Consider the following 12,682-nt stretch of genomic DNA (forward strand, 5'->3'; position numbering starts at 1 on the left):
GCTACCTTTGCCACAATAATCAACCAGTTATCTGGGGCTCTCCTTACCAGCCATGGTCTCCCTGTTGCTGCCAAACTCTTCCTTGGCCATGGGAGAAGACAGATCAGAGGTAAACAAGAACAGGCAACAAGCATTTATTAAGCAGTCACTGTATGCCCCGCATAGTGCTAAGCCCTGGAAACACAAGTTAGACACCTTGTCCTCAAAGAGCTTCCATTCTAACCAGGGAGCTTCCATGAAGAAGCAGAGGGGATCAAGGAAAACACCAGAGTAGAGGCATGGAGGGGGCCTGGAGCGAAGGCTGTGCCTCACATGGGCCTTCTCAAAATGGAAGGAGCAGGAAAAGCTCACTGGTAGAAAAGGGACAAGTGAAGAACAACCAAAACAGCCTGGAGTCCAGAGAATTAAAGTGAAGCAAGAAAGGAGAAAGAGCTTCCCTTTCTTTTCTGGGAAGAGTCCAAGCACCCGGGGGAAATACCCTTTGGGTCCCATTGGGAGGACAGGCTGCATGGGCTCTAAGAGTTTGAAGATCAGGAGGAGATCCAGAAAAGCTCTCCTGTCTGGGACACTGTCCAGAAGACCCCTGGGCAGGTACAGGTTGGATTCTGGGACGGGGTCCCACCCGGATGCTAGAATTCTGTAATCAGCAGACATAAAACAGTGCTGAAGTGCCAAGAGAGGGAGGGAAGGGCTGTGATTGCCTGGGCTTAGAGAATGTGTGGGGTGAATTCCCCATGGTTTCCCGAAGAAGGGGATCTGGAGCCGAAAGGAAACAGGTGTCATAGTCAGGAAGAGGGAGCCGGCAAGTGAAGGACCTCATAAGTCTTGCCCCAAACCAGCCTTTGTGGCTCCTGTGGGACAAGGAGGCCTGTCTTCTGCTCAGTCTGTCTGCTCTCTACTGTCTCCTCAGGACCGTGTACTCTGCCTTCTGCATGGAGCTGGCTTCTCGTGGCTTTGTGGTGGCTGTACCAGAGCACAGGTGAGGGATAGACCCAAGGGGGAGGGGACAGCTCTGGAAACTGCCCTCTAGCTTTTTTTCTCTTCTTGGGGGACCCAGCAAGTGTCAGGGGCCAAATAGAGAGCGGGCGGAGGGAGAGAGTGGGGCTGAAGAATGCCTTCTCTCTTCCCCTCCCCTTCCTCCAGTCAGCCCTATGTCTTTCAAGGGACCATTCTGCCTCAGCCACCTACTTCTACAAGCATGCTACGGGGGAGAGCTGTCCCCAGGCTGGGTCACTGGAGGAAGAGTGGATCGCCTACCGCAGGGTGGAAGAAGGGGAGAAAGAATTCCGGATTCGAAATCCCCAGGTGAGTTTGTGCCAGGGAAGGGTGTGTCCTGACCCTCCCCCCGGGCCTGAGTCTTCCTCACCCACTCAGAGCTGCTGTTGCAGAAGGCCTTGTCTCCTCAATTCCACTCAGTACCTTGTTTCAAGTTCTGGCTCATGACATCTCCTTGTAGGATAAGATCAATCATACTGAACCATGCTAAATTAGATAATTATTGTCTCTATGAATTCCACTGTCTTAGTACCTTGTAAGAATCATAACATCTCCCGCTTTCTTTTGATTTAGAACATAGGTGGTCATGATCTCCCTGACTTTTCAAAGAGGTGAGAACTCCAAAAAAGAAGGTGATCACACCTTCCTTGACTGCTCAAAAAAGGAGTGAAAAACACCATAAAAAGAGGTGATCACATCCTTCCTGAGACATCTCAGGAAAGGAGATGAAAACACCAAAGGAAATGGGAAATCAAATCAGATTAGCGGGTTTCTGAAGGGGCTCCCTCTTAACACAGATATACATAAATCCATCAATATGGGAGGTATTACACATAATTACATAAATTACATAAGCACATAGTAACATAACACAGTGATGTAACACATAACATGAATCAACATGAGGAATTATACATGTCCAAGTCCTAGAAACAGTCCAAAAGGAATCTATTGTCCATTAGTTCATGTGCCAGGAATCCAATAATTCCTGCAAGTTTTTGAAGTCCTGCAATAGTCTCATCTTGTGTTAGGGAATCCAATGATTCCTGTAGATTTTGTTCTTAGGTCTTTCCCTTTGTTTTGAGGTTTTTCTCCTGTCTCTCTTCAGGTGCTCATTGCCACCCATCTGTTTCTTTCTCCATCTGTAGGAATAGAAGCAAATCCTCTCTCCCAGGTTAACAACCTATCTAGTCCCTTCTATTTTCCACTTTCTGAATCTCTCATCATCATCTGGCAATTACATTGGAGCTGTTTGCACTGGACACTGCCCTGTTGGTTTAAAAAGCCTGTATTTTCTCCAGTTGTAATCCCTTTCTACCATGTGATTGATTTTTGGCTGATTGATCACATCAGAGTCCTGAACTTCTCTGGGTGTAAACTCAGCTGCCATCATGCCCCACTTGTCTTTTGTATGATATCTTGGAGCTGGGCCCTGCCTCTCATTTCCTTGGGTCAATCTATAATCTGAGGCCCAATGGAAGCCCTTGTGGCATTTTGGACATGGGGTTTTGGGTCTTCTTTCAGCCTGTCTTCTCATTCTATTTCTATATCTACACTGAGTTTTTAGATGTCCAACTTTTCCACACTGAAAACATTGATGAGTTTCTCTAGAAGTCCCTTGCCAGGAGGACCCTGTCTTCCCACGTTCATCATAGTTTGGGTATAAGTACTTGTGCCCACTGTGGCACAGCGTCTTATGATCTCTTCTAAAGGAGCATCTTTGTGTAGTCCCCCTATAATTCTTCTGCAAATCTTATTGGCATTTTCCTTAGTCAGATGTCTGGTCATTTCTGTACCTGCATTTTCTCCAATGGTTCTTGTGACAGCTGTCTGCAGACGTCCCACAAAATCTGCACAGGGTTCATTGGGACCTTGCTTTATTTTTGTGAAGGCTTCCCCTCGATTTTTTGTCTGGGGAGGGAACCCCAAGCTTTTGCTGCAGCAGTTGTAATCTGCTCCTAAGCTGTTGTGGGGTAATTAATCTGTTCTGAATTCTCTCCATACTGACCTTTACCCGCTAGTTGGTTAAAAGTCACTTGTGTCTTAACTTCCATTGGCCTGTTGTGTCTGACTTGAATCCTACATAATTCATGATACTCTGAAAGCCACAACAAGTTTTGTCCAGATTCTAATCATGTCCTTGTTATGGATTTCCAGTCACTCTGCGTTAGGATTTCATAAGACAAATTATTTAGTAACATCTTAACATAAGATGATGCAGCCCCATAAAGAGTGCAACCTTTTTCAAATCCTTAATTTTTTCCAGATCAAAAGGAATATATCTTCTCCTTTTTTGACCCGAAGAGTCAAGCTCTTCAATCCAGGGTATGCATTTATAAAATCAGATACATCCTGTCCTTCATTTTTTGCCTTGACGGATGCCCTTTGTAATCTTGTTATAGGGTGCTTCATAGGTGGTTGTGGCACTGCTTCTCCACCTCCTTCTTCTCCCTCCACCCATGAAGAGTTAATTGAGGGAAGTAGGTCAGGGGATGGGACATGCTCCTGTTATGAAGTGCCACACTCAGAATTGTACTTAACTCCATTCTTATCTGATTCTTCATCCTTTTCACCTAGTTTATTTGGATTCTCCCTCTCCTGCTCTTTCATCTTTTTCCTTATTCTAACACTTACATAATTTCTTAAAGCCAGTTATATTAAATTATATGTATTAAGTGTATTTTTGGATATTGAGTTTGGATTGGAATTGTAGTATTCACCTAGTTGCTCTCCTACTAATTTCCACTCGTCTAGATCCAATTCTTTTTCCATAGAGAACCAAGGAGATGTATACAGTACAGTTTCTAAAAGTTCAGTGATCTACTCCCAAATTAAAATCAATCCTTGGCTTTTCATAAGACAATGCTCTCTACACATTTTCCTTGATGAGGAAAAACAGGCTGTTTTCTAAACATCTGTCCCATTTCAGCTGAAATTCTACTTTAGCTCTTTAACAAAGTTTCCTTGTTGTACTCATTCTGATTTCTGGGTCACAGATGAAGGTTCTTGGTCCCACGTTCAGGCACCAACATGTAATGTTCTTCTCTAGAATATAATGTTCTCTGGGAGCAGGTTTCCTGGGGAGTTTCTGGAGGCAGCCTTAGTTTCAGTTCAGTTATCACAAGTGCAACCAGGGATTAAGTCCAAATCCTTTATTTTCTCTTTCCAAGTCTTGTCTCCTTCCTTGGGCCCGGTTAACTTTCTTAGAGACCTTTCTCTCTCCTTGGTTCCCGAGAGCTCTTACTGCTAGGCCTTTGCCTCTGCCAGCTTCAGCCTCTCATCTTCCCAATGTCTCCAGCCAGCACAAAGGTGGAAGTTGAATGAATCTCACTCCACCTCCAAAAGAGTGGGCTTGTGGGCTTCTGTGTCTGGCCCTGAGAGCTTCTTGCTTATATGCTATACACTGAGTACACACCAATCATTACAACATTAGGAAGCCATTATTTGTTGTAGGATTAAACCAATGCTAATTAGATTTGACCATTGTCTCCTCACTTCCACTGAGTACCTTGTTTCAAGTTCTGGCCCATAACATCTCCTTATAGGATCAGATCAAACATACTGAACCATGCTAAATTAGATAATTATTGTCTCTATCAATTCCACTGTCTTAGTACCTTGTAAGAATCATAACAGGCTTATATATTATACCATGTTATTTATACAAGTAAAACGATAACAAGGAGCCCTCCTTAATGGTCTTCAGAAGACTTTTGTTAGGCCCTGAGGAGCCCCCATCTCTGTTGTCTGTCCCTTTTTTTCCAATACCACTTCATAATACATACATAATACATCATGGAAAAGCAACATCATCAACTTCTTTGTCTGTTGTTCTTCAAAGCATTATGTTCACTTTGTCCAAATTACACAATTAAATAAGGCCTCTTTCTCTGAATGTCCTGCTCCTACCTCCTGCGCAATTCTGTTCTCTTCCCTGATAGGACCCTTTAGACTTGACAGTCTGGTAGGTACCCAGGTAAAGGGGAAGGAATATTGAACTTGGAGTCCAGGAAGAATAGTAGGGGACACTAGAATACTGAATTGGGAGTCAGAGGTCTGGGTTCGAATCCCATTTTTATTGCTCACTTTGTATGCTGTTAGTAAAGTTCACTTTGGGCTTTTGACAAAGGAAGTATTAGATCACCTCTAATAGAGAACCTTTAAGATTCCTTTCAGTTCTAAATCTGTGGTTTCTCTAATATAGGCTAAAATGGGGCTTTTAAAACTTTTTCCACTTGTTATCCCAATTTTTATGTGACCATGGGCATATAGGTATGTAAAAATAGGTGTGCAAATCAAACATTTATTGATAACAAATTATAATTTTTGTGATCCCCACATTCAGATTGTGAAATCACTTATAGGGTCAAGAATCACAGTTTAAAAAGCTAAGGGCCAGAATAGGAGCTCTGATAAATTCTAACTCTGGAGCCTTGGGAGAGAAGAAAAAGTACCAAGCATTCCTGTGTGCCAAGCACGGTGCTAAGCAGCTAACATATAGTCCTTAACTGTGGGCCAGACACTCTGCCAAGTCTTGATAATTATTATCTCCTTTGATTCTCAAAATCCTGGGAGGTGGGTACTCTGATTCCCTCCATTTACTGATGAGGAAACTGAAGCTAACAGATGAAGTGACTCGTCCAAGGTCATGCAGCTACTGAGTGTCTGAGGCTACATTTGAACTTAGGTCTTCCTGACTGCAGGTCCAACTCTGTGTGCATTGTGGTGCCCCCAGCTCTTTAGCCCCGAGATGCTTTATAACCATTAAACTAATATATGTCTGAGTCTTTTCTTCTGAGAAGCAGTATGGCTCGGTCAATAGAAACGTGGGACCGGAAGGCAGGAACATCTGGCTTCTTTTAACCTGAACAAGTCACTTGTAACCTCTCTGAGACCATAAGTGATGGAGAAGGGACTGATCTGTGCTGGGAGAGGCGTTCCCTATACCAGTGAAATCACAAGACTGCTCTTTTTTCAGCTAGATCAGGGGTCGGCAAACTGTGGCTCATGAGCCAAATCTAGCAAACATTCTTAACTCATGGGCCACACAGAAACCAATGATGGACCAGATTTGGTCCTCGAACCAGTTTGCTGACCTTTGATCTAAAGTATTATGATAGTTTCCTATCTTCAAACCAACCCTCTCATTCATCCTTTACAACATTGCTAGTGTCGTCTTCTCAACATTTCTCTTTTTTTAACTTTATTTTTTATTTTTAAAATTTTATTTAATATTTTATTTTCCCCCAGTTATATGTAAAAACAGTTTTAAACATTTGTTTTTAAGAACTTTTAGTTCCAAATTCTTTCCCTTCTTCCCTGTCCCCTTCATTGAGAAGGCTAGCTATTTGATGCCTGTGTTAAGTCCTGCAAAAACATATTTCCTTGTGATCTGAACAAGTCATTTAGCCCTCATTGCCTCACAAAACAAACAAAAAATAACAATAACCAAAAAAAAGGTGAGGTTATCATGAAGAGAGATTGTTTAAACAGCAACATTTTGTGATCATCAACTATGAGACATCTCTTCTCACTAATGCAATGATAAAAGGCAATTTCAAAAGACCCATAAAGGAAAATGCCATCCACATCCAGAGAAAGAATTATGGAGTCTAAAAGCAGAACAAAGCATGCTATTTTCATTTTATTTTTTTTTCTTTTAGTGGTTTTTTTCTCTTTTGTCCTTTTTCTTCTTTCACAATATGACCAACATGGAAATAAGATGATTACACATGGAGAACTTATTATCAGATGGCTTACTATCTTGGGGAGGGAAAGAGGACAGAAGGAGAGGGAAAAATTTGGAACTCTAAATCTTAGAAAAATCAATGTTGAAAACTATCTTTACGATTGGAAATAAAATACTACTTAAATTTAATAAAATACTATTAAATACTATTTAAAAACCTTATTCCCTTTTAATCATCCCAACATTTCTATTCATGTCACTTCTCTCCTTTAAAACCTACTTTGAATTCTGCACTGACTACTAGAGAAGGGAATAAACATTTTCTGTATTGTCTATTATGTATCAGACCCTGTATTAAGCTGTTTACAGACAGTTCATTTGATTCCCACAACCACCCTATCAGGTAGATGCTGTTTGGCAGAGAAGACCGAGGCAGGGGAAGTGACTTGCCCAGGGTCACGTGGCTAGCCTGTGTCTGAGCCTTCCTGACTCCAGGCCCAGGCTCTCCCCAGGGGCCACCTCACTTGGCCCTCCTTCCCGTTCAGCCTTCTCTCCTTCATCTCCTGCTTTCCTCTTCATGCCCTCTAGCCAGACTCTGCTAGTCTCCTTCCCTTTCTCAGCCAGGCCTCGCCCTACTCATGCTACGTCCTCCATGTGCTTTGTGACCCAGCTCAGGTTCCTTCATGAAGCCTCTGCCTTCTCTCCTTGATGGAAAGTGAGCTTCCTCCTCAGAGAGCCCTTTGCCAGGCCTTGGCTGGCATACTTGTCTCACTTGTGTTGTGCTCATTGGTGCCCAGGTTGAAACCTCCTGGTAAATTAGGAGCCGCCTGTGCTTGGTGGCTCAGCCACAGCCCCAAGGATTGCCTAATTCATGGCAGTCATTTCATAAGTGTTGGTTGAATTTAACCAGCACATTAATACAGCCAGGTTATTAGATTAACTGATCATCAGCTCCAGAAGGTAACAGAAGAAAGGCAGAAAGAGCTTGCCCTAAGAGAATTCAATCTGAGTCAGAGAAGAGTTGAACTAGAAAGGGGGAAGTCCAGTGGTAGCAAGACCAGGAGTTCATTCACTTGATCTACAAGTAGTTATTAATCCTTACTGTCTCCCAGGCACTGTGTTTAGTGCTAGGCATGCAAAGGCAAAAAAATTGAAACATTTCCTGTCCCCCAAAACATGGATTTTATTGGAGGAAGTAGTAACTACATAAATAAGTGCAGAATGTACAAAAAATAATTGTTACGGTACCCAGTGGGATCTGTGGTATTTTGGGGAGAAGTGGGTGAGTTGTGAAAACCCCTGGCTCAGACTTGGCTTCCCTGGAACCACAGATTCATTATTAGTACTGAAGGCCCTTCCTTGTGCGTTAACAAGAAGCTCCTAGTATAGCTTCTCTTTGTCTCCTTAGCTGTTGAATTCCTGCTCCTTCACTCTGGTAGGTGCTTGCTTCTCTTGGTGTTAAAGTGAATCATGTTGAACATTGCTTGTATCTTAGGGAGGGAAGATGGGAAAGAAGGAGTAAAATATGGAAGTTAAAATCATATAAAGGCGAATGTTAGAAATTATCTTTACATGTAATTGGAAAAAATAAAATACTATTAAGTGGGGAAGACACAAAGTGAATCATGTCTCCATGTTGGGCTGTTCTGCCAGCCCACACCCTTCCTAGGGAGGGCAGCCCAGCAGTCACCTCCGAATGGGAGTGGGATGGGGATGGGCAGCCGTCTGTGCTCAGAGGTCTGCCAAGTTTTTTTGCTCAGATATGTATGCAGATTCAGTATGCTGCCAAATAGCATGTGGCAAATATGTACTAGGAACACGGGCCTTGATTCTACCTCTGCAGCATTTTTCACTTTGGACTCTTACTTTTTCCCTACCGTTCCTCAAATTTAGGCTTTATGGCATCTTGCCTGCTATTATAGAAACCTCCTCACCAGTCTCCCTGCTTCCATTCCTTCCTTCTTCAATGCAGCCCCTACACAGACAGATGCCAGAACAATCAAATAATTATGTACCTGTCCCTTCTCTGCCCCAGGATCCTCAGAAAGCAGTTCTCTCTCTCCTATGGTTCACCTTGTGCTATGTTAGTTTACATTTTGTATCCCCAGGTAGGATGTAAGCTTCCTGAAGGCAGGGACATGAGAGAGAGGTGGCCTGGCTTAGTGCAGAGGTGTCAAACTCCAGTAGGAACAGGGTCACTAAACCAATACCTAGGGACCACAGATTCATTTAAAAAACCACATATTTTTATGGTCTATTGTATTTTTATTTATTTTGTTAAATATTTCCCAATTACATTTTAGAATGTCTTATTTTATTTTTTCTCAATTATTTCCAAAACTAATTTTTAACATTCAGTTTTTACAATTTTTGAGTTCTCTTCTTTCCTCCCCCATCCTTAAAAAGACAAGCAATTTTATATAGATTATACATGTATAGTCTTGTAAAACATATTTCCATATTAGTTATGTTGCGAAAGAAACTGCAGATAAAAAAAAAAAACCCCAAACCTAGCCCAAGAAAAATAAACAAAAAAGTGGACTTCAGTCTGCATTCAGACCCCATCAGTTCTTTCTTTCTGAATGGGGAAATCTTTTTTCATCATGAGTCCTTCAGGATTGTGTTGGATCTTTGTATTGCTGAGCATAGATGAATCTTTCCCAGTTGATCATCCCTCCAATATTGCCATTGGTGTGTAATGTTCTTTTTTGTTCTTTTTAAAATTAATTTTATAATTATAACATTTTTGACAGTACATATGCATAGGTAATTTTTTACAGCATTATCCCTTGTACTCACTTCTGTTCTGAATTTTCCCCTCCTTCCCTCCACCCCCTCCCCTAGATGGCAGGCATTCCCATACATATTAAATATGTTGTAGTATATCCTAGATACACTATGTGTGCAGAACCGAATTTTGTTGTTGTTGTTGTTATTGTTGCAAAGGAAGAATTGGATTCAGAAGGTAAAAATAACCTGGGACAAAAACCCAAAAATGCAAACAGTTTACACTCATTTCCCAGTGTTCCTTCTCTGGATGTAGCTGATTCTGTCCATCATTGATCAATTGGAACTGCATTAGATCTTCTCTTTGTTGAAGATATCCACTTCCATCAATGTTCTTCTGGTTCTGTTTATTTCACTTTGCATCAGTTCAAGTCAGACCTCCCAAGCTTTTCTGAGAGCATCCTGCTCATTATTTCTTAGAGCAGAGCTGCATTCCATCACAGTCATCTGTCACAGCTTGTTTGGCTATCCCCCATTAATAAGCATCCCCTCTGTGTCCAATTGTTTGCTCTCACAAAAAGAGCTACTATAAATATTTTTGTACATAAAAGCCTTTCCCAATTACGTTTTAATCTGTTTCCGGTGTAAGGACATATGTTTGACACTTCCAGCTTAGTGGACAGGCACTGGGGTTGGAGTTAGGAACAAATGGATTCAAATTTCACCCCAAAGACATACTGGATAAGTCCCTTACCTTCTCTAAGCCACAGTTTCCTCAGTAAAATGAAAGTATTAGACCTGATGGCTTTTAAAATGGCCCTTCCAGGGACATTTCACTCTAACTCCTTAGTCTATAATTATCTTGTTTTTGACTTTGAATCCCCAGCAGCTCCCATAGTCAGACTATGCCAAGGTTGGATCACTTCCAGCTGTGTGAATCAGGGAAACTTTCATAGAAGCCATTGAGGATAGATTTCCTGCTTAGAAGGGTATAATGAACAACGTGAGAAAAGACCACAAAATGAAGAGTGTGATAGGAACATAGGCAAAACTGTATGCAATATTGTTATTAGTACTAAGAGGTCTTATATTGCAGTCTGCTCAATGCCTTACCTTCATTATCTCATTGAGATAAGTAGGACAACCATGAGTATCTTCATTTTTTCAGGTAAAATATCTGAGGCCCAGAATGGAGCCAGACTGGACAGTCACCAGGCAGCTAGCATTTTCTTTCTTTTTTAAAAAAATATTTTAATTAATATATATGACCCTCCAAAGCAATCCCAATAGACTTTGGACAGAAAATGTCATCTGCATCCAGAAAAAAGAACTTTAGAGATTGAATGTAAATCAACACGTGCTATATTCACTTCTTCTTTTTCTCTCCCATGGCTTTTTCTTTTTTGTCCTGATTTTTCTCTCCCAACATGATTCATAAAGCAATTGTATTAAAAATAAATTAGAGTACATGAAGGTTATGGAATATTATTGCTCTGTAAGAAATGACCAGCAGGAGGAATACAGAGAGGCCTGGAGAGACTTAAATCAACTGATGCTGAGTGAAATGAGCAGAACCAGAAGATCACTGTACACTTCAACAACAATACTGTATGAGGATGTATTCTGATGGAAGTGGAAATCTTCAACATAAAGAAGATCCAACTCACTTCCAGTTGATCAATGATGAACAGAAATAACTACACCCAGAGAAGGAACACTGGGAAGCGAATGTAAATTGTTAGCACTACTGTCTATGTACCCAGGTTACTTATACCTTCGGAAGCTAATAATTAATGTGCAACAAGAAAATGGTATTTACACACATATATTGTATCTAGGTCATATTGTAACACATGTAAAATGTATGGGATTACCTGCCATCGGGGGGAGGGAGTGGAGGGAGGGAGGGGATAATTTGGAAAAATGAATAAAATAAAAAAAAAATAAATTAGATATGCCCCTCATTATATATAAAAACAATTTTAGCTTGTTTTCTAAAATTTTGAGTTTCAAATTTCCTCCTTTTCTTCTTTTATTCTCCCCTCCTTGAAAAGTCAAGCAATTTGATATAGTCTAGATCAGGGATTCTCAAACTACGGCCAGCCAGCCAGATGCGGCCCACTGAGGACATTTATGCGGCCCATCATTATGGTAAATGTGCTGAGGGGCGGAGACAGAATGTGAGGTTTTGTTTTTACTATAGTCCGGCTCTCCAACAGTCTGAGGGATGTGAACTGGCCCCCTATTTAAAAAGTTTGAGGACCACTGGTCTACTTTGTGCTCTTGACGGATGATATAAGGTATAAATAAGTATGTGAGTAGAGAGAAGGGGAAAGATATTAGAAATATTAATGGAAAGTAAACTCCTTAAATGAAGAGAAAGGTTTTTGTTTTGAATTTTTAACCCTGGTGACCAATGTACTTTGTATGTAGTAATTGCTTTGGTCTTGAATTTCAGGGTGATCATGCTAACCATGTGAAACCTGAACTCCTTCAGCCAGTTTCAGGCTCTTCTGGGCCCTCTGATACTTCCCCTCCACATGGATATGTCTTTGGGAATTACTGATAACTAATATGTCCAGAGCCCTGCAAAGTTTATGAAGTGCTTTCTTCCCAACCTCCCTTCAGGATAGAAAAGTGTGAGCACCGATCCTGGAGTCAGAAGGACCCAAGTTTGAATCCAGAGTCAGACACTTAACACTTTCTAGCTATGTGACCCTGGGCAAGGCACTTAACCCCAACTGCCTCAAAAACAAAACAAAACAAAAAAAAGAAAGAAAATTATGGCTCCTGTTCTTACCATTTTACAGATAGGACAAGTAAAATGACTGGAACAGGGTCCTAGGGAGAGCCAGGACCTAAGGTCAGCCAATGCTCTGAACCACACTGGCTGCTTGTACACAATGTCCTAGTGTCTGGGGGAGTCTTGGCCTTCTTGGGCCCCTGGGAATGAAGTTAATTACTATGGTATGGGGAAGAACATCATATGCTGGGTCTCACCAGGAAAAATGCCTCTTGCAGGTGCATCAGCGAGCTAATGAGTGTGTTCGGGTATTGAGGATCCTGCAGGACATTACCACAGGCCAGAATGTCTCCAACATCCTGCCTGGCGGATTGGATCTAAAGACTCTGAAGGTACAGTGGCTTTTAGTTTACATCAGGGTGGTTTCCCATCCTGAAGGGGATATTTGGTCTGAAGTTCTTCACGTCTGTTCCCCTTAAAGGCATTGGTCTGAATTCCTCCGAGGAAACATGTCTTGTCAAGTCAAC

The 12,682-nt window shown here is 41.6% G+C and overlaps 1 protein-coding gene across 1 annotated transcript in view; it reads left to right on the forward strand.

Moving 5' to 3' along the window:
- PAFAH2 (platelet activating factor acetylhydrolase 2) overlaps positions 1-12,682 on the forward strand; it is a 36,170-nt gene that overhangs the window by 13,684 nt on the left and 9,804 nt on the right. Inside the window, exons 5-7 of the mRNA XM_074305769.1 lie at positions 911-979; positions 1,164-1,305; positions 12,434-12,547. Coding sequence (XP_074161870.1) covers positions 911-979; positions 1,164-1,305; positions 12,434-12,547 — 325 coding nt within the window. The remainder of the gene's footprint in view (positions 1-910; positions 980-1,163; positions 1,306-12,433; positions 12,548-12,682) is intronic.

The sequence above is a fragment of the Sminthopsis crassicaudata genome, chromosome 3 (genome assembly GCF_048593235.1).
Source record: "Sminthopsis crassicaudata isolate SCR6 chromosome 3, ASM4859323v1, whole genome shotgun sequence".
Classification (NCBI taxonomy): Eukaryota; Metazoa; Chordata; class Mammalia; order Dasyuromorphia; family Dasyuridae; genus Sminthopsis; species Sminthopsis crassicaudata.